At 67.9% G+C, this 21134-nt stretch overlaps 1 protein-coding gene across 4 annotated transcripts in view; it reads left to right on the forward strand.

Moving 5' to 3' along the window:
• The window catches only part of KCNT1 (potassium sodium-activated channel subfamily T member 1), a 50170-nt gene extending 29328 nt beyond the window's left edge, over positions 1-20842 (forward strand). For all 4 annotated transcript variants that reach the window (XM_044264521.1, XM_044264522.1, XM_044264523.1 and 1 more), the window contains 23 exons: positions 444-538; positions 1449-1629; positions 3260-3424; positions 3525-3661; positions 4896-4959; positions 5076-5184; positions 5553-5661; positions 5813-5962; positions 6341-6576; positions 6790-7027; positions 7872-7977; positions 9915-10087; positions 10483-10554; positions 10762-10896; positions 11156-11267; positions 14373-14474; positions 14764-14847; positions 14932-15060; positions 15390-15410; positions 15969-16290; positions 17564-17626; positions 20548-20632; positions 20722-20842. In XM_044264521.1, the coding sequence (XP_044120456.1) occupies positions 444-538; positions 1449-1629; positions 3260-3424; positions 3525-3661; positions 4896-4959; positions 5076-5184; positions 5553-5661; positions 5813-5962; positions 6341-6576; positions 6790-7027; positions 7872-7977; positions 9915-10087; positions 10483-10554; positions 10762-10896; positions 11156-11267; positions 14373-14474; positions 14764-14847; positions 14932-15060; positions 15390-15410; positions 15969-16290; positions 17564-17626; positions 20548-20632; positions 20722-20842 (3009 nt within the window). The remainder of the gene's footprint in view (positions 1-443; positions 539-1448; positions 1630-3259; positions 3425-3524; positions 3662-4895; positions 4960-5075; positions 5185-5552; positions 5662-5812; positions 5963-6340; positions 6577-6789; positions 7028-7871; positions 7978-9914; positions 10088-10482; positions 10555-10761; positions 10897-11155; positions 11268-14372; positions 14475-14763; positions 14848-14931; positions 15061-15389; positions 15411-15968; positions 16291-17563; positions 17627-20547; positions 20633-20721) is intronic.
• The last annotated feature ends 292 nt before the right edge of the window (positions 20843-21134 follow it).

Consider the following 21134-nt stretch of genomic DNA (forward strand, 5'->3'; position numbering starts at 1 on the left):
CCGCGTGCTGCAGCCGAGGTCCAGGCCCGAGCTTTGCCTGCAGCTGCAGCAGGAGGGGCGGGAGCCAACGGGCCACGCGGACCGGGCCCACGTGACCCAGACCCACGGACAGACCCTCTGTCGAGTGTCTGGCCAAAACCCCTTTCCCAAGCGGTCAGCCGGCAGCGGGACACGGGCTACCCCCGGGGCAGCCGTCCCCCCCAGGGTTCACCCCCATCCTCACTGAAGCCAGGCCCTTCCGGTCTGTCCCCCCGGCAGCCCCCCACTGCGGGTGACCTGAGGGGCCGCCGAGAGCAGAGGGCCGAGGGCAGGTGTCCCGCAGGGGGGCCCAGGCCGCAGACACACCCCCTCGCTCGCTCCCGAGCCCTGGGACGCCCGGGGGGAAGGGCTCCAGCTGCAGGGCGGGTCCCAGGCTGTGGCCCTGACCGGCCGGCATCCCGCAGAACGACTTCCACCGCGCCATCCTGCGCACGCAGTCGGCCATGTTCAACCAAGTGCTCATCCTGTTCTGCACCCTGCTGTGCCTGGTGTTCACGGGGTGAGTGCGCCCTGCAGGGGTCCGCCACCCTCGCCTGCGTGTCCAGGAGGTCAGGGAGGCCTCAGGGGGGCGGTTGGCAGTCCGGCCCAGGGCTGAGGGGTGGCTCAGAGCCCACACTTGCAGCCAGCGGGGCCCTGAGTCCAGCTCCTCTAAGAGGAGGCCGGGCATGTGCCCTGCCCGGTGCTAGTGAAGCTGGTCACTACCTCCTGTGCCTCGGGCAAGGATGCAGGACAGGCATCAAGGTCTGGGAAAGAGAGAAGGAGGGCCACAGGCTTCTTGGCTGCCCCCACCCTGCCCTCCCAACGCACACACAGTCCAGCAGAGCTGGGGGCTCAACCTGATCTCTCCCTGTGCCTGTCCCCCTGGGGGATGGTCTCTGAGCCCGTCTCTGTGCTGAGCACCCCGTGGTGGGTGCTATGGGCCCCCTAGGTCCTGCCAGCAGCACCTTCCGTCTGGGGACTGGGCCTTGGGGTCACAGGCACAGGAAGCAGGGCTGTCCAGCTAGGCCCAGGAGGGGCTGGACAATCCCCGCACCCTGTCCGACCTCCTGGGTGAGAAGGCTGGCCGGTGGGGTGGCATGTGGGGGCTCACAGCCGGGACATGCCCACCCCCACGGGCCCCCAGCCCCACATTCAGCCAGTGCACGAACTTCAGGGTGCATTTTCCAGAGGCCTCAAAAGAGCTATGGGAAGGAAAGGGAATGTCTGGGGGAATCCGACGGGTAGGGTTGTGCCGGCTCTGGCAGACGGTTGGCGTGGGGCGGGGGGGGAGCACACAGAGCCCACAGGGACTGAGCCAGACTCAGGACTACATGTGGGGTGGGGGGTCCCCCGGCCAGTGATGGGGCACCCAGGGAGCTGTGAGGTGGCCACGGCCCTGCTCATGGCCCTCTGACGGCCCGGATCCCCAGGACCTGTGGCATCCAGCACCTGGAGCGAGCAGGTGAGAACCTGTCCCTGCTCACGGCCTTCTACTTCTGCATCGTTACCTTCTCCACCGTGGGCTACGGCGACGTGACGCCCAAGATCTGGCCGTCTCAGCTGCTCGTGGTCATCATGATCTGCGTGGCGCTGGTGGTGCTGCCGTTGCAGGTGCACGTCCGGTCCGCGCCCCCCACCCCCACGCCTCCCACCCACCCCCCACGCCCAGCTCAGGAAGGAGGAGTGCCAGAGACCCGCGTGGGACAGGAGGGGGTGGGCCCTTCACCTCCGGCCCTGAGGGAGCCGGGAGCCGTGGCAGGTCTGGGGCTGGTAAGGCCACCGCCTCCAGGGGGGTCGAGGAGCCAGGGGCAGCGTTCTCAGTGGGGTCTGTTGGAGGAGGCGGGGCTGGGGCCTCAGGAGCAAGGTTTGCGGCTGAGCTAGGCGCTGGAGCAGCTGCCTGCCCCCTCGTGGAAGGTGGAAAGGGGTGGTCCCCATTTTCTCCCCGTGTCCTTCTGCTCAAGTCCGCTGCCCGGTTAGCTCCCGCGGACAAGAGCAAAGCCAGCTGACCGCGTGGCGCACGCAGGCTTCACACGGCAGAGACATCCTGACCCTGTCTGGGGGCCCGCATCTGAGTCCAGGGTAACCGCATGGCGAGCTCCTGCTGGACACCCTGAGGGAGGCTCCCTTTCACACCCTTCCTGCTTCTGGGGCCACGGGGATCCCTGGGCTCCCCCAGCCTGTGGCTCCATCCCTCCCATCCCTGCTCCCGGCCTCATGTGCCTCCTCCTTATGTGTCTCCGTGCCCACTGCCCTCTTTTCAGGGGCCCCAGACATTGGAGGAGGCCCACTCCAATCCTGTCTGACCTCACCTTAACTAATCTTACCTGCAAAGACCCCGTTTCCATGGAAGATCCCACAGGGAGGTTCGGAGTGGGCTTGAATCTTAGGGGACACGGTCGAACCTAACACAGGTCACTTAGCTGCCTCTCGGCCCCGGGAGGCAGACATTATCGTGCCATCTTACAGAGGGGGAGGCTGAGGCCCAGAGTCCATGCACGCGGCCCCCACCCTACACAGGTGACCCCTCCAGCCCCGGAGCCAGTCCTATGCTTTAGGGCCATGGGGTCTTGTCCCCGGAACCTAGCAGGTGAGCCATAAACTCAGTGAAATGATCCCATCTCGGCGGGATACTAGTGGGCCGCCCAGCAGGGGTGAGCACACCAGAGGGCAGCTGCCGAAGGCAGGAGTGTTGAATCTCAGGGCCCGGAGATAGTGGGGAAGCTGCCGGGGAAGGAGGCCGCCCACACCCCCGCGGGTCTGTGGAGCCCTGCTCCCCTCCCTGAGCCACTTGTACCCCTCCCTCTCCTTCCTAATTCAGAAGGACTCACAAGGGGTGAGTGTGAGGCGTCCCCGAGGCGTGGGTGGAGTGGGCGAGTCCCCACCGGACAGAACAGTCTCTTCCTCGCCAGGAGTCTGGGTTTCGGTCCCTGTGCCTGAGAGTTTCCTGCCACCCCCAGGCTTCTCCAAAGGGATCTTAGGGGCCCATGGCGACCCCAAGTTCTCATCATTGCCCCCATGTCAGGAGCGTGGACTTGGGCATCGCGTCACTGTCGCCAGGACTCTGGGGGCCAGGAAGCAGGGCGTCCGTTCCCCCCACCCCCACTCCCTGCCGCCCCCCCCCCCAGGCGGCCTGTGCTGTCGGGGAAGGGGGCTCTGCGTGTGCAGCTCCCATGAGGGAGCGCCCCTTCCCTGCACGGCCCCGAGTCGGGCCCCCGGGGACGCAGCGGCTCTCCCCCCGCAGTTTGAGGAGCTGGTCTACCTGTGGATGGAGCGCCAGAAGTCGGGCGGGAACTACAGCCGCCACAGGGCGCAGACGGAGAAGCATGTGGTGCTGTGTGTCAGCTCCCTCAAGGTCGACCTGCTCATGGACTTCCTCAACGAGTTCTACGCGCACCCCCGGCTGCAGGTGAGAGCCGCGGCCTCCGATCCCCGCTGTCTGCACCGGCCGCCCCGCGGATGGGCCCGCTACACCCGAGCCGCGGTGGGACTGACCCTGCCTCCCGCAGGACTATTACGTGGTTATCCTGTGCCCCACCGAGATGGACATCCAGGTCCGCAGGGTCCTGCAAATACCCCTGTGGTCCCAGCGGGTCATCTACCTCCAGGGCTCCGCGCTCAAAGACCAGGACCTCATGCGAGCCAAGTGAGTGCCGGCCAGGGTGAGGGAGGGGCCGAGTGGGGAGGGTCATGGGGCAGCCAGCGGCTCCCACTCAGGCTCTGGGCCTGCTGCCTGCCCAGGCCAGCCAAGCCCCACATGGACCCCACCTCGGAGCACCAGGGCTTGCCCAGCCCACCTGTCCTCCCGTGCCCAAGGGTCGGCCAGCCGGGGCTCCCACTCGCCCCTGCTCTGGGATGGGAGATGCAGTCAGGTTCCGGGAATGGCTCCAGGTGGGGTCAGGGTGGGAAGACAGAGGCCGTGGGTTAGGTTTCTTTTAAAGACAAGCTGCGGGATGCCTGGGCGGCTCAGTCCGTTAAGCATCTGCCTTTGGCTTGGGTAGTGATCCCGGGGTCCTGGGATCCAGCCCCACATCGGGCTCCCTGCTCAGCGAGGAGCCTGCTTCTCCCTCTACCTGCCACTCCCCCTGCTTGTGTTCTTGTGCACTCTCTGACAAATAAAATCTAAAAAAAAAAAAAAAAAAGACAAGCTGCCAGAGTGAGGAAAGAAGACGAAGCTGTCAGATGGGACTTCCCAAATGTGCCACTGCACATTTGTGCCACTGACAGCCCGGGAGTACCCCCTCGCCATATCTTCATTCCAGGGACCTCTACTCATCCTGCGATGGAGTGTGGGGTGCCCAGCCAAGGGAAAGCAGTAGACCGGATAGCCAGGGCGCCCCCCTTCCCACCTGTAACGTTTTAGAAAGGACTCCAGCATGGAGGTGGCCGTGGCCAGGGGACCCAGCCTCTCCTGTGACCCAGCTCCAGGCCAAGGGGCAGGGAGAGGCAGAGGCCTGGCAGGGGCAAGTGATGAGCCAGGGTGGGTGGGGTGCAGGGCAGCGTATTGGGGAGGGAGGGGCCTCCCTGCCCTGGGCTGTGAGCACTTCCCTGGTGCCCCTGCTGCAGCCGGGGGCTCTCAAGGGTGGGAGAGGACAGCAGAACAGGCCATCCAAGTCCCTTGGGAGACACAGGCCAGCAAGTGGACAAGGGTCCGGCCTCCTAATTACCACATGCTCTCCCCCATTCTGCGCCCCAACCTGGCCCTGGCTTAATAGGGTCATAGAGGATGGGCCCCCCGCGAGCTGGTCTGAGTCCTGACACCAGCCCATCAGCCAAGAGCGAGGTGGGGTCCGACGGGGCTCAATCTTTCCCGCCTCTGAGCCTGTGACATCTGAGGAGCGTGGACGGTCCAGGCAGCGCTCAGACCTGGTGTTTTGCAGGATGGACAACGGGGAGGCCTGCTTTATCCTCAGCAGCCGCAACGAAGTGGATCGCACGGCAGCGGTGAGTGCCACCGGCCCCCCAGCCCAGCCGGAGCAGGGGGACGCCTGAGGGCAGAGACCCTCCCCTGGGCCACTGCACCCCTCAGCACTGACCCCGCCTCCCCTCCCCTCCCCCAGGACCACCAGACCATCCTGCGAGCCTGGGCCGTGAAGGACTTTGCGCCCAACTGCCCCCTCTATGTCCAGATTCTCAAACCGGAGAACAAATTCCACGTCAAGTTCGCAGGTGCGTGGGGCGGGTGTGTGCCCACGTGGAGTGTGGGAAGGGCCGGAGCACCCGCGAGCTCACAGAGCCTATCGGGGGGCTGTGGGGCGCGGTGAAGCCCACGCAGGCGTCCCTGTGGGAGGTGACCGTCGGGCACGCGGACCCAAGTGTCCGTGGGGCCTCCCAGAGGCATCTCTGTGGTCCCGCTCCAGCTGGGCTCCCGGTGGGAGGGGGCGAGCAGACCCCCCCCCTCCGCCCTGGAGCGGTCCTCAAGCTGGGAGTCAGGCTCCGATGCTGGGAGGGCAAGCGGCGCGGGGGGAGGGCGCGGGCCGGGGCGCCCGCTGTGGGACGGCGAGGCCCGGGCGGCCACCTGCCCCGTCCCGCCGCAGACCACGTGGTGTGTGAGGAGGAGTGCAAGTACGCCATGCTGGCCCTCAACTGCATCTGTCCCGCCACGTCCACGCTCATCACGCTGCTGGTGCACACGTCCCGCGGCCAGTGAGTGCGCGGCCGAGGCAGGCGGGGCGGGGGCGGGGCCGTCGGGGGGTGGGGGGCCTGCTGGGCTCCGCCCTCAGGGCAGGGCGTCGGTGGGGTGTGCGGGGCGGTGTGGGCCGCCCCCGGGGGCAGCTGACGGGCGGCCGCCCCGCAGGGAAGGCCAGGAGTCCCCGGAGCAGTGGCAGCGCATGTACGGGCGCTGCTCGGGCAACGAGGTGTACCATGTGCGCATGGGGGACAGCAAGTTCTTCCGCGAGTACGAGGGCAAGAGCTTCACGTACGCCGCCTTCCACGCGCACAAGAAGTACGCGCCCGCGGGCGGGGGCGGGGCCGCGGGCGGGGCGGGGCCGCGGGCGGGGCGGGGCCACGGGCGGGGCGGGGCCGCGGGAGGGGCGGGGGCGCGGGAGGGGCGGGGGCGCGGGAGGGGCGGGGCCAAGGAAGGGGACCGGAGGCGGGGCCGCGGACGGGGACGGGGGCCGCGGGCCAGGGCGGGGGGCGGGGCGGGGGTGGTCGGGGGCCGGGCGCCGAGGGGAAGGGGCCGGCTGGAGGGGCGGGGCGCCGCGGGGACGGGCGGGGCCGTTGGTTGGGGCGGGGCCGGGGCGGGGCCGGGGGGCCGGGGGGCGGGTGGCCGCGGGGTAGCCAGCAGCCGCCGCAGGACGCCTACAAGGTGCGCCCCGCGCAGGTACGGCGTGTGCCTCATCGGGCTGAAGCGCGAGGACAAGAGCATCCTGCTGAACCCCGGGCCGCGGCACACGCTGGCGGCGTCCGACACCTGCTTCTACATCAACATCACCAAGGAGGAGAACTCCGCCTTCATCTTCAAGCAGGAGGAGAAGCAGAAGAAGAAGGGCTTCCCGGCGCAGGGGCTGTACGACGGCTCCTCCCGCTTGCCCATGCACAGCATCGTGGCCTCCATGGGTGAGCCCCCGCCCCGCGCCTCGTGTTCCCGTCGGTCCCTCCCCACCCCCGCCCCGCAGGGCCCTCGGGGGCACTGGCGTCCCACTGTCCGCCCTGGGACCCGGCGGGGGGAGGCTGCCCTGCACCAGCGGTCCCACCTCGGATCCGCGAACCAGCCGCCCCCAGCAGAGCCCAGGGAGGGACGGCCAGCCAAGGTCAGCCGCTCTGCTCCAGGGACAGTGGCCATGGACCTCCAGAACACAGAGTGCCGGCCCGCACAGAGCGGTGGGGGCGGCGGGGGCGGCAAGCTCGCGCTGCCCACAGAGAACGGCTCGGGCAGCCGGCGGCCCAGCATCGCGCCGGTCCTGGAGCGCCCGACAGACAGCTCCGCTCTGCTGCCCTGCGACCTGCTGAGTGACCCGTCGGAGGACGAGATGACTCCATCAGACGACGAGGGGCTGTCGGTGGTGGAGTGAGTGCCCCTGGGCCCAGACAGAAGCTTCCGATAGGGGCGGGGGTGGGGGCAGACACGGGCCTGGGGGCTGCAGCCAGCAGGGAGGGAGGGTGAAGTCCCCGTGGGCTGAGTCAGGGCTTCATGGGGGACCTCGTTTGGCAAACGGAATGAAAGCTGGGCTGTGCCTCCTGTCCCGTCTCCCCTCCACCTCTACCGCGGGCTGCCACACCTGCAGTCCAGGCCTGCTCAGAGGGGGAGGCTGTCCTCTGAGCATCATCTATCGAGGTCACGGGTAGGGGAGCCCTTGGGGAGGCGCCATCCAGCCCCAGAGGCAGGTGGCGTGGCTGGCCGCCAAGGCCGTGTCCCTGAAGCCAGCTGGAGACAGAGCAGAAGGCCGTCCCCTCCCCACACTGCTCAAGGCCCGGCTGTGGCCGCCCCCGTGTGGGGTGCACTGGGTGCTGCTGGGGAGACCAGCCCAGCCCCAGGCAGCCGGCAGAGAGGGGCCGAGGGCCAGCGTCGGCCCCCGGGCTGGGGTGCTGGCAGCTTCAGGGAGGGCAGGAGCCTCGGGTTATGCCGGTGATCGCAGGCTCTGTGTAAGCGTGTGTGTGTGTCCATGAGTTGTGTGTTCGTGTGTGTGCTGTGTGGCTTCTCACCTCGGACCCTGTGGTCCGGGCCCAACTCTCCTTGCCCCACACGCAGTCCCACAGCGGGGCGGGTCCGTGGGGTCTGGCGCCTCCGTGTGGCCGCTCGGGGGCACAGCCCTGCTGCTCTGGGCAGTGCGGCTGGGGCTGGGGTGGGGCTGCGGGGGCGGAGCCAGAGCCCCCAGGCCCACGGGACAAGCGACTGCTGTCTCCCACGCCAGGTACGTGAAGGGCTACCCCCCCAACTCGCCCTACATCGGCAGCTCCCCCACCTTGTGCCACCTTCTGCCCGTGAAGGCCCCATTCTGCTGCCTGAGGCTGGACAAGGTGGGTGGCCCCCCTCCACGCTCCACGGGACTTGACCTTGCGAGGTAACCGTGAACTTCCAGGAAAAGCTTCGAGACAAGAAGGAGATCCTGGGCCTTTGCCCAGACTCACTGCGTTTGCTCTCGGCCTCCAAAGACATGCGGGTTTTACCCGCACCCCCTGGGAGCAGGTGGAGCCCCTTCCCCCAACCCCCGCCTGTGTGCTTTCTGAGAGCCAGGACGTCCCTCAGCGCCCCTGTCGGGTCCACCGGCCGCCTCGGGTGCCCCCTTGTCCCGCAGCCCTCACTGCCCTTCACGCAGCAGGTTTGCAGCCAGGACCCATCCACACCTCACGGGGCACGCACCTGTCCTGACCCTTCTCACATGGCTCTCAGCCCTGGCATCTGGAGGCGTGGATAGTGGTTTGGTGGCACCTGCCTCGGATGGGGGGGATGGGTCTGAGAGCTTTCTCGTGAGAAGACTCTGCCTGTGCACCTGGGGCCCGATCTCCGAAGGTGACAGTGTGCTCAGAGGCACAAGACGTTCGTGCGCTGCATCCCTGGGGGTGTTGGTGTGGATCACGTGGCTCACCCAGGTTTCTCTGCTTCTGCCTTTGTGGCTAGTGAGTCATTTGTGGGGTGACGGGGAAGGTCTGTCCTCGCCCGGGTGTCTCAGCCCAGATCCCCTCGTACCTGCTTTTAAGCGTTCAGCTGCAAGGAGGCGTGTCCGCTTCTGCGCTTCGCACAGTGTGGCCTCTGACTCCTCTTTGGTTCAGGACTGTCACCACGCTTACTCCTGTGGTGCTGCGGTTTGTGGCCAATCGTTACTGATTTCAGGGCTCAGATTTTCCTGTTTTGTGGGGGAAAGCCATTTGGGCACGTTGGGGCGAGACGGTGTCCCTGTTGTCCCCAGAACACGTCCACAGCATCCCCGCCCTGTCATGCACCTGCCCTGCTCCTGTCCTGGAGCCACTCCCCCAGGGAGCCCCGCGTCTCTCCATGCAAAATGGGGGTGACACCAAGTTCTGGGTACAGGCATGCTCGCAGCTCCTACGGTATCACTGCATCTGGGCCTCAGCAGATGGAGCTGGAACATGTGCATACACAGATGTACACGCATGACACATGCACATGCACGTGACGTGCACACACAACACGTATGATATGTGACACGTGTGCACATGTACACGCACGCGCGACATGCACAACACATGCACGCTGTGCACAAGCATGACGTGCACATATGACGCATGATGTATGTGCATACATGTGGCTCACATGCGTGTCACACATGTGCACACGTGACACACACGTACACATGCACACGCACAACACAGATTTCCTTTCTGCATCTGCTGAGATGCAGGTTCGTACAGTGCTTCCCTCCCCTCCTGGACGTGGGGGTCCCACGGCACCATCCCCTCTCGCCGCAGCTCTGCCCCAGGGCGGTCATACACGGAGCCGCCGCAGGCGGGGTGAACAGGTCTGCTGGGGTGTGTGGCTCCCATGGGGCTGCTGCAGGCCACAAAGGGGCCAGGGCCAGCATCTGGCCACCAGGTGCCTGTGGGTGCCCTTCGGCAAGGGGTCCCTGAGAAGCCTGGCGTCGCCACGGTGGCCGATGCCGTGCAAAAGTCAGTGAGGGGAAGCCCCACAGAGACAGTCAGGAGGTGGGCAGAGGGACCTCACGGCCACTGTCCAGACCAGAGCCACAGGGAGGAGACGGGCTAGCCACGGGGCAGCCAGTGAGAGGCCACCACACCCGCCCCCAGAGGACTTTCAGTTCCGAAGAGCCCCTCCCCACTCACCCCTTCTCCGAAGCCCAGCAGGCCTGCTCTTCTCAGAACTGGCCCATGGCTTGTTCCGGATGGAATCTCGCTTCTACCGGCGAGCCCGGGTTTTGCTGGTACAGTAACGGGCGGTCTCGGTCCCAAGGCTGAGGTCGGCCCCGGGCTCTCGGCAGGGCTGCAAACACAACAGCTACGAGGACGCCAAGGCTTACGGCTTCAAGAACAAGCTGATCATCGTGTCGGCGGAGACGGCGGGCAACGGGCTGTACAACTTCATCGTGCCGCTGCGGGCCTACTACAGATCCCGCCGGGAGCTCAACCCCATCGTGCTGCTGCTGGACAACAAGTGAGACCCGCCATGCACCCCCGCGCCTGCTTGCAGAGGCCCCTGTGTCCCCGGGCCCCCCGGTGCTCAGGAGCACCCTTCTTCCTCCTGCACGGTCTGTCCTGTCCCCTCACTATGAATCTCCGGGGGGCCCTGGCCCAACCCCAGCACCTCGACCCCCCGAGCCTGGGGTCTGACCTGAGCCAGTCCCCCTCCCCCACCGGGGCCGTGGTTCTCCCTCAGGCAAAACAAAGAACAGCCGCGTGGTTCTGTAAAGGCCCCCATGTCTGATGCGCTGTGGTCTTGGGGGACCCCTGCTCCATCCAGCCCTGCTCACTCAGGGCAGGTCCCAAGCTGGGCACAGGGGGCGTGCGGCAGAGCGGGGCAGGCACCCACGGGACCTACTGTCCCCACAGACCTGACCACCACTTCCTGGAGGCCATCTGCTGCTTCCCCATGGTCTACTACATGGAGGGCTCAGTGGACAAGTAAGGGACTTTGGCCTCGCTGGCTCCCTACGGAACCCCTCCCTGCCCCACCCCTACCCTCCCTGCCCCACCCAGCCCTTCCTCCCCAGGTGTGGGGAGCCCAGGAGGTGCAGGGGAGGAGGGTAAGTTGCACCCAGAGGGAGCTCCTGGGTCGCCCGACCTGGCCCTGGGGGTCCCCGGCCACGTGGCTTATCCCCCCCACCCCAGCCTGGACAGCCTGCTGCAGTGCGGTATCATCTACGCGGACAACCTGGTGGTGGTGGACAAGGAGAGCACCATGAGTGCCGAGGAGGACTACATGGCAGACGCCAAGACCATCGTCAATGTGCAGACCATGTTCCGGTGAGAGGCCGGGGCTCGCTGCCGGGGCGGCCGCAGCAGGGCCAGGCTGGGTCCAGAACCAGCGCTCTGGCCATCCAGGACCCCGGCCCTCTGCGGCCGCTGGGACCACGGGACCCCACCCCGAGTCCCTGCTGCCTTATCCACGACCGGGGGACCCTGCCCTGACCCTGCTGCCCCATCCACGACCGGAGGACCTGTCCCAAGCCTCTGCTGCCCCGTCCGCCATCGCAGACCCCGCCCTGACCCCACTGCCCCGCAGGCTGTTCCCCAGCTTGAGCATCACCACGGAGCTCACCCACCCTTCCAACATGCGCTTCATGCAGTTCCGGGCTAAGGACAGCTACTCTCTGGCTCTTTCCAAGCTGGAAAAGGTGAGCAGCCGCACTGGACTTCCCCCGTCCCACATGCTGAGCTGTCAGGCCCCTGATCCCGGAGGGAGTGGGCTGGGGGTTCTTGGGGCTCAGGGGCCACGGAAGGCCAAGGCACCTGCTCTCCTCTGGCCAAAGGGGGCCCGAGACGGGGACTCAGCTCCCGTGTGAGGCTCCTATGTTGCCCAGAGCCTTTAGGGACCCTGGTCGCCCTGACGGCCAGGTCCAGGCCTGGCCGTGCCTGGGGCTGAGGCTGCCATCCGTGTCCGTAAATACCAGCACGGGGTGGGGACACCGACTAATTTCCCACGCCCCACGTACTGGGCCCAAACCGGAAACGTGACAGGTCTCCGCCAGCGGGCAGGTGCACACAAAGGAGTGGGGGTCAGAGAGGGGAGGAAGTTGCCCAGGACCACACAGTGGCGGGGACCCGGGGCAGGAATCCACTGTGGGCTTCATGGGGCTCCAGGAGGGACATCCACTGGCTGGCGTTGGTGTGGTGCTCTGGGGCACAGGGATGGGCCGCGGGGGACACAGGGCCTGGTGATATCGTCCCTGCTAAGGCCCCTGGGAGGCACCTCTCCGCAGCAAGGGGCAGGGTCTGTGCTGGGGTGAGGGCAGGAGCAGGGAGCCTCGGCGGTCGTCCACCCAAGCGAGGCCAGGCCATCCACCCCAGATAGAAGGGACGAGCGCTAGAGCGTCACCCTGACGCGGGCAGACAGTGGAAGGAGCCCAGGGGCAGGTCACGAGGCCCGTGAGGACCTGGCACCACGCATGCCAGAGGGACGCCGGGCAGGGGGCCTCCAGCCCCTCGGAGGACACACGGGGGCTCCTGCTCGGCGCCCGTCCCAGCCAGGCCCTCTCTGGAGTGCGCTCTGCCGGGCACCTGGGGCCGGTCCTCCCAGCCACGCTGAGACCCTCACGGCAGCCTGGGGGCTGAGCGTCCGCGCCTGGAACGGCGGGAGCCTGTCGGACTCCGTCCAGGTGTTGCTCAGGATCGAGCCAGAGTCTTGCGATCTAGGAATTCTGGTCTGACCCGAGCAGGGATGGGGGTGACCGGCACAGGGTCGGGCTCCAGCCGCTGGTCCCTCGCTGCCCGCTGCCCAGAGCACACGTGGTCCCTCAGGCCTCCCACGCAGACTGCTCTAGGAGATGCGCTTCGAGGGAGCCTGTACTCCCACTCCCCTTCCTTCTGCGCTGCCGGCCCCTGCCGGCCCCCGCGCAGCCTCACTTCCCGTGGCTGGTACACCCCCTGCCCCGCTCAGGACGACAAACCCCATCGTGGGGCTGCGTGGTCTGGGCCCGGACAGAAGGGAGGACATCAGCACGCGTGACCCCAGGACGCGTCCTCGAGAAACAGCCCGGGCTCCTCCAGGCTGACGTGGGCTGGGGGTCCCGGGCTGGGGGTCCCGGGCCGCGGAGACGGGGGTGCTGCCAGAGCTGCGGGCTGTCACCTTCCCTCAGACGGTCGGAGCCGACATCCCCCTCCCAACCGTGAGCCCCGGGCCTGGAGGCCACGGAGGCCTTGTCTTCTGACACGCCGGCTAGACTTGGCCTGGGGTCCCCCACGGTCTCTGCCCCCAGGCACGCCCCAGCTCCGACGGCTCAGCAGACGGCCGGGCGGCGACCTCTCCCCCGGCAGCGGCTGGGCTCGTCTCTTGAAGAATTAACGGCAGTTTACTTTGATAAAAGTGTGCGCGTCTTCTGCTTCAAGCAACACTGAGACGATGAAGGAGACGTTTTCTGAAACGGCGACCCACGTTGCCATTGGTGTCCGCCGGCCACAGCGCCGTGTGAAGAGGGACCTGGCAGGAGGACAGCCGGGGACGCTGGGACGAAGCGGTGGGGCTCCCCCACCCCCTTCTGGCCGCTTGTCTGCCGAGGGGCTGCTGATCCCGACCAGCCTCCCGCCCCGCTCCGCCTGCAGGAGGGGTCCCTGAGGCGCCAGACCAGAATCGGCAGGGTCTCCTGCAGCCTGAGGTCATGGGCCCCCGTGTTCAGGCGCCGGGGACGTCGTGTTAAAGACGCCGCAGCTGCCCCTCCGAAGGCCCCGTGGACCCAGTTCCCCCTCAGTTCCCCGGTGCCACTTGGACAGGAAGGCAGCCGGGTTCTGCCGCGCGCCCGTGGGACGCAGACGCTGCCGGGGGTCTTGGGGCCTGCGCCCAAACGGGTGCACTTGACCGGGCAAATGCCGCCACCAGAACCCACTCCGCGGCTTCACGCCCCGATACCACACGCTGCTGCCCTCCAGGCGGCCCCTGGGTCTTCCGTGTCCCCTGCCTGCCTCCCGCCTTTGAAGCAAGTCTGGTCTCGTGAGAAAGGAGGCCTCTCGGCCGTCAGTGGCAGATGAATCTTGGGTGCTGGGGGGAAACGGCCCCGAAGACGTCCACGTCTGGCTCGCGGGGGCCTAGATGCAGTGTGGTGCGCAGTCAAGCGACCCTGTAGACAGGAGAGGGCCCCCTGGGGGCCCACTGTCCTCCCTGGGGACCTGCCAGGCCGGAGGCAGAGGGCCAGGGGTCAGCAGGTGCACTGCTGGCTGTGGGGCAGGAGTGAGCCACGAGCTGGGCAACTTGGTCAGCTTCTAGAAACGAAGCAGGAGGAAAAGACTGTCCCCAGAGCTGTGGGAAGGAGCACCGCCCGCTGGCGCCTTCATTCCACCCCGTGAAATCCACGCTGGGTTCCCGACATCTGGAGCTGTGTTCCCGCTGCGAGGCTATGGTGCCGTGTCCCGCAGCCACGGGAGCCTCCATGGCGGGTTCCTGGAACTCAGCGCTCGCCGTGGGGGAACAGGAGGCAGAGCCGTGCACGCGTTCCCGTGCTTTCATGTCCACAGTCTCACCCGACTTCACTTACCCGGGCTCGAGGATCAAGTGACGGAGATTATTTCGAATTTTGGGATGACGAGAGCCGTGCGTGGAAGCAACCGTGGGCGGTCCCGTGGGACAGGCCAGGTTCCCCCCTCCTGAGCTCTGGCCCCGAGTGCGTCTGGGATCGGGGGGCACCAGCTGGGTGCTGGGGCCAAGCTCAGCCGTCCGCCGGTGCGCGCACTCCCTGCACCCACAGTGCCGCCGCGGCCTGAGCGCCCACCTGAGCACCCCTTTCCTGCAGAGGGAACGGGAGAACGGCTCCAACCTGGCCTTCATGTTCCGTCTGCCGTTCGCCGCGGGCCGCGTCTTCAGCATCAGCATGCTGGACACCCTGCTCTACCAGGTCAGCGGGGGCGGGGGGTGGGGAACGCCGCAGCCCAACCTCCTCTCCACCTCCAGCCGACGAAGCCTTGTTTGGGGCATCCCTTCCTGGGTCCCCCTGGTGTCTCCGTCCTGTTCCTCCCAGAAAGACACCGCTCTGGGCTCTGCTCCCGGCGGCCTCTGGGTCTCCGACCCCCGAGGCTGAGTCAGGCTTCCCAGCAGGGGACCGTGGGCGCCCCAGCGGGCACGGGAAGGGACCCGGCCTGTCCCCGGGGTGCCCCCGTCTCACTGCGGCCTCCCTCTCCGGCCAGTCCTTCGTGAAGGACTACATGATCTCCATCACCAGGCTGCTGCTGGGCCTCGACACCACGCCGGGCTCCGGCTACCTCTGCGCCGTGAGTGACGGGGCCGGCCGGGCGGGCTGGCTGTTGTGGGGGTGCGCGCGGCCGGCCCCCACTCAGGGCCGCCGCTCGCCCTAGATGCGGGTCGCGGAGGAGGACCTGTGGATCCGCACGTACGGCCGGCTCTTCCAGAAGCTGTGCTCCTCCAGCGCCGAGATCCCCATCGGCATCTACCGCACCGAGTGCCACGTCTTCTCGACCTCCGAGGTTCGGGCGAGGGGCTCCGGAGGGTGGGCTCGCGTGCCGGCGGCCCACAGGCTTCCTGTGAATTTCGTGTCGCCGCCATGTTTCAGTTCCAGGATCCAGGCCTTGGCTTGCCAGGCCCTCCCGGGGTCAGGCTCATGTGCTCCCACGTGGGGTTGGGCGGCTGGGACTCCCGCGTGGGGCCGGGGAGCTTGAGAATGAGGGAGCCAGCTGGAGCTACAGTGGGCAGCCTGCCACGCAGGTCCCGAGCCCATGAGGGGCTCAGGCAGTGTCTAGGGCCGGGGGCAGAGGCGCCCCCCCGGCACCCAGGTTGTCTCTGATTTCCTTTGCAGCCCCACGACCTCAGAGCCCAGGTGAGTGGCCCCATGAGCCTCCCATGAAGGTGCACCCCCGACCACAAGCCTGGGGGACACAGGGTGACGGCAGGGCCGGGGGCGCGTCCCCAGCATGGGTCAGCCTTGGCAGAGCTCCAAGAGGGCCCCTGAGGAACCAAGCTCCTCCGGCCCCATGGGCACTGTGCATGTCCCACTGGGGCGCCTGTCATAGCGAGTGGCCCCCTCCTTGCTGTTCTGACCGGACCTCCATGCCCCCAGCCTCGCAGGGCTGCTGCCAGGCAGGAGTCTCCCCGTGCCCCCTGGGTTCCCACGCCCCTGCTCTCCTGCTCTCCACTCTCCGAGACGGGGAGACAGGCTCACGGAGGGGTGGCCCTCGCAGCAAAGTCAGGACTGGCCCGGTCCAGGGGGGAGGGCCCCAAGAGGTGGTAGGAGCCACCCTCGTTCCCCCAGCAAATGTGGACAGACCTGGAGGCTGGCGGCTTGGGCTGGAGGAGGAAGGCCCTTGTGCCCCTGGGGCCTGGGGTTCCCCCAGCAGAAGGCTGGGCTCCCCTCCCCTCACCCTCCCACCTCGGCCAGTCCCAGATCTCAGTGAGCGTGGAGGACTGCCAGGACACGCAGGAAACCAGGGGGCCCTGGGGCGTGCAGGCGGGCGGCGGCAGCACCCACGGCCGACATCCCGTCGGCGGGGACCCAGCCGAGCACCCGCTGCTGCGGCGCAAGAGCCTGCCGTGGGCCCGGAAGCTGAGCCGCAGGGGCTCCAAGCCGGCGGGGAAGGCGGCGGCCGCGGAGTGGGCCGGCCAGCAGAGGCTCAGCCTGTACGGCCGCTCCGAGCGCCAGGAGCTCTCCGAGCTGGTCAAGAACCGCATGAAGCACCTGGGGCTGCCCACCACCGGCTACGGTAAGAGCCCGGGCGCCACCGCCCGCCACAGGGCTGGGACAGACACAGCGCTTGACCCGGGTGCCCAGGGGCCGCCTCTGCCCAGGGCCTCTGCGCTGCCCGCCACACCCACGCGGCCCCTTAGAGCCCCTCTGGTGCCAGGACACAGGATCCTCCCGGAACTGGCCCTGAGCCCCGCAGGGAGGGCTCCCACTCACCACTCTGGGGCCTCAGTCTCCTCATCTGTAAAACGGGACTAGATCAAGCTGACTGAGCCCAGCGTGTGGAACTCATGGGAGCCGTGGCTGGGGCGCGGGCCAGGTCAGGCCGGGCTCCCCCAAAGCCAAGGCCACAGTACTCATGTGGGTTCAGTGAGGTGCCTCTGGGGTCAGAAACGCAGGGTGCACTGTGTTCCCGTGGAGAACGGGAATGTGGCAGGGAGACCCCGCAGCCCCCGGCCACCCCTTCCCCGGCCTTCCCAGCAGCCAGAGCGTCGGGGGCTCGGCAGGGGGCAGCTGGAGCAGTGGCCACCATGGACGTGGGGCCCCACAGCTGCTCCTGAGACAAGGCCCTGCTTCCGCTGCTTGTGGCTGCTCCCCAGACCCTGGCAGCCCCCTTTTCTGTGGAGCTTATATTGGAGGAAAGTTCATGACCTTGGCCAAAAGCAGACCCAGAGGAGAGACGGTCTTTCCCACGCCCGCTCCGAGGTGCTGCCTCTGTTCCTGCTGCTGCCCGTCGGCACCCACACCCTGCACTGGATCGAGCCTCTGGCGGGCGTGGGGTTCCGTCTTGGGGACTCTGCCTGGAGTTCAGGCTTGGCTGCCCCCCCTGCGGGCATGGGCTCTCGGCAGCCTGTGTCCTGCGTGTGCCTGGCTCAGGGGCCCTAGTGCCCCCTCCAGGTGGGATCAGAGGCCAGAGTCTGGGGCCGGCCCTGTCCCCACCATGCAGAAGCTGCACGCTCCACCTCTGTTCCCCTCCACGTCCCTGCCCCTCAAGATGGTGCTCACCGGGCCCCACGGCCAGGGTCAGCAGAGACTACGGCCCACCGACCCCGGGACTGGCACCTGTCCCACATTCCCTTAATCTCCGCACCCCCCTGCCCTCCCCAGAGCTTGGCAGAGAAGGAAGCCACACGGTGGTGGCGGACCTGCTTCCCCGGCGGCTGGCGCTGGCCGTCCCCGCGTGCACGGCCTCCCGCGTGCGGCTGGCTGCCCCCGCTGCGCCGGCCGCCACACTGCTTGCTGACCTCTCTCTCTCTCTGTTTCTGCCCGCCCCCCCGCTGTGTGCTCCGTAGAGGATGTAGCAAATTTAACGGCCAGTGATGTCATGAATCGGGTAAACCTGGGATATTTGCAAGGTAATTCTGCTCGGCCGGGTCCGGCCGCCACACGAGGGGCCCCCGGCCGTGCCGACGGGCCGCCCCAGCCAGGCAGGCGGACAGGAGATTCGGCAGGAGAGGGCTCTGCAGGCAGCGCCCCCGTGCTCCCAGGCCGCCCCTGTGCAGGGCCCGGGCAGTCCCCGTGCCGCCGTCGGGTCGTGCCACAGTCTTGCTCCCGTGTGATCTCAGCCCACCCGCCTCCAGGGAAGCCGTCCAGGCGGATGGTTCCGGGCCTGGGTCCCGCGGGTGCACACACACGGGGGAGCGCGGCGAGGCCTGGGCCGGCAACAGGGACACTGGGGGCTGCTCTGCCCTGGGCTTTCGTGGGCCGCCTGTGTCGGCAGAACTGGCAGGAGCTCCAAGAGGGCAAGAGGGGCCTCCGCTGCCGGCCAAGACAGAGCCGGTGTGTCCTCCCTTCTCTCACCTGGGGTCAGGCTTCTTCCAAGAAGACACCCAGCAGCCTCCCAGATCTGCCCTGAGACCCCCAACAGGAGGCAGAGAGCATCAGGCCGCAGTCCCTGCTGCCAGGCCCCCTTCCTTCCCAGGCAGTTCTTTGCAGCCCTAGAGAAAGCTCCGAGTGCACGTGCCCAGGCCCCTTGGGGCAGCACCTCCATCCAGAGCTGAGCCAGGAGCCATCTGGGCCAGACCAGGCCCCGGAATGGAAACCTCCCTGGGGGGCTGGCCGTCGGGGCCCGTGCTGGGAAGGCCTTGGCCTCTCCTGGGTTCTTGTGCTTTTCCTTGCAAGCGGGGATGGTGTTCATGGAAGACCCACGGGGCCAGCACAGATCCAAGTCCGGCAGCTTCCATGACAGGGTGGCCGTGTGGCCCCCTCCCTGCACCCAGCCCCCTCCCTGCGGCCGGTCACCCCTGCTTCCCACCGAGGCTGAGCGCCTTCCGAAGTGGGTGTTGGGAAGTGCCTGAGGCCGGGGGCAGAGGAGAGGGAAGCGCCTTAGCCAGGCCCCCAGGGGAGGGCATCCTCCCCAGGCAGCCCTCTGGAGGGTGCGGCTGCCGGCCCTCATCCCTGCTGGCTGCCACCCGTGAGGCAGGTGGCTGAGACTCAGTTAGGTGCGGGGCTGGGGGCCAGAGAGCGCAGACCCCGGTGTGGGGCAGGGAGGACCAGTGGCATGGAAGCACCTGGTCTGCAGGGTTGCTGGAAGGCCTGGAGCAGTAGGAGTGTGGGGGTGGCGCGCAGGGTAAGGGGACAGCTCCTTTGGCCGTTTGCCAGGAGGGCCGTCGTCAGCCCCCCGCCCCCACCTGAGCACGGTGGCCACAGTGCAGCTCACCTGTCCCGGGAAAACTGGGGTCAGTGGCTCGTGACCAAGCAGCCCCCACCCTGGCGCTACGGCTGGGCCCCCACAGCCTACCCGCCCACCTCACGGCCCAGCACCCTCAGATGCACAAAGGTGGGCCTGGCTCGGTCCGGTCCTAAGCTGTTGGTTTCAGGAACACCTTGGTTGTCCTTGGGAGACGCGGAGGCCCAGGCTGGGCGGGGAGGGCCCCATGAGGCAGGTGCCAGCGCGTGAGATGGCTGCCCAGCCACGGAGGGGTGGCCCGTGTGCCCTGGGGGGACCAGCTGGTGGCTTTGACCCCAGAACCACCCCCCACTTTCTGTGTGCTGCCCCGGCGTCCGTCTCCGCGTGGCCGCTCCGCTGGTGCCTGTGGTTGGGGGTCAGTAAGACCCACCTCCCTCTCCTCCTGCGGCACCCCTGCACGCGCCACGAGGCCTACCCCGGAGACACTCGGGGGGCCTGGGGCTGGCAGGTGTGTTGTCCCACATGGCCACCGATTGAGCCCCCCTGCTCAAAGGCCGGCAGCTTCCACCAAAGGGCCCGAACACGCGCCGTGGAAAGAGCAGAGAGCTGCGGTCACCAGGCAGCTGTTCCCGGAGTGGACGCAGAGGCTGGCGCCAGGGGACGGCCCAACAGTTTGAGCATGTTCACTGGCCCCCAGGGCCCAGCCCGTGCCCCCGCCTGCCTCCAGGGAAGCCGCTGTGCCCGGCCTGTGGCTGCGTGGAGTCGACTGGCACAGCTTGACCCCCAGCGCAGCTGGCCCACGGGCCGCTTCTCCAGCTTTGCAGAGAATCCCTTCCTCGGGGGCCTGGCCCGTGCGGTCCTGCCGACAGGGGAGGGTGCAAGGAGAAGGAAATGACAAGAGCTGGGGGTACCGGCCACCAGAGCTAGAGCCCTCTGGAGTGCCATCCCCTCGATGGCCGCCCTGGGTCAGGAGATGCCTTCTGACATTGCCGATGGGTAAACTGAGGTCACGAGCCATTCGTTTCTCTGCCAGTGAGCACAGGGCCTCTGGCAGTCCTGTGTGTGGCCAGGGGGACATCTGTGGCGGGACTGCTGCTTCTGCAGACCCCGTTCTCCCCACCACGGGCTGCGTCCCCACAGCCACCCATGCGCCAGAGACCCGGTCATCCCTATGGGCTCTGAAGGGGCTGGGGGAGGGGCCTGTGGGCCGGCGCCGTGGAGCAGGCGTTGGGAAACCGGACGTATGTCCAAAGCAGAGAAGGGAAGGAGAGAAGAGGGTGGTCAGCCGGGTAGGGAGGGGCCGGCGGGAGGGCTGGGTCAGGGTGCGTGTGCGCATGTGTGTGGGCACATGTGGGCGCACGCAGGTGTGTGCAAGCGGCAGGTGTGCCCGTGGCTGCCACGTCGGAGCTGCCGGCTGCCCGGGGCTGTGGGTGTCAGCCCCTGCCCACGCCCTCCTGGCAGACCCCTGCCCGTGCCGGGTCCACGGCAGGTACCCATCCGGCAGGGCCAGCCCCACGGGGTGCAGGCAAGATGCCCGGGAAGGCGAGGAAGATCCTGGGGCCAGGCCAGAGCCCCCGGCTCTTGGGGCGTGGCAGAATGGAGGGGCGCAGCGGACCATTGACCACCACGGGCCCGTGTCCTTTGCAGACGAGATGAATGACCACCAGAACACGCTCTCCTACGTCCTCATCAACCCCCCGCCCGACACGAGGCTGGAGCCCAACGACATCGTGTGAGTCCCGCGTTCCCCCCACGAGCAGACCCCACGGCCCCCCCCGGCCCGGGCGGAGGACAGCGTGCAGGGCTCTCCCACCCCCGCAGGTACCTCATCCGCTCCGACCCCCTGGCGCACGTGGCCAGCAGCCCGCAGAGCCGGAAGGGCAGCGGCAGCCACAGGCTGGCTTCCTGCAACCCCGAGACCCGCGACGAGACGCAGCTGTGAGCCGGCCCCGCGAGGAACCCCCACCCCACGACGGCCTGCCTCACGCTGCATGGAGCGCCGGGGCCCCGCCGCGCCCCCACCGCGCCCCGGCGTCGGTCTGGCCCGCCCCGGACAGGAGCCTTCCCTGGGGAGAGGGGGGCGCATGCCCCGGGCCCCAGGAGAAGCGGGCGGGGAGGCCTTTTTTAACCTGTTTTTACAAACCTGTACAGTCCGCGTCCCCTCACAACGTACTGCACCTCGTGACGGGGTCCGGCTGCGGCGGACGGGGAGGCAGGCAGGGGTGCATGCGGAC

The sequence above is a fragment of the Neovison vison genome, chromosome 9 (assembly GCF_020171115.1).
Source record: "Neovison vison isolate M4711 chromosome 9, ASM_NN_V1, whole genome shotgun sequence".
Lineage (NCBI taxonomy): Eukaryota > Metazoa > Chordata > Mammalia > Carnivora > Mustelidae > Neogale > Neogale vison.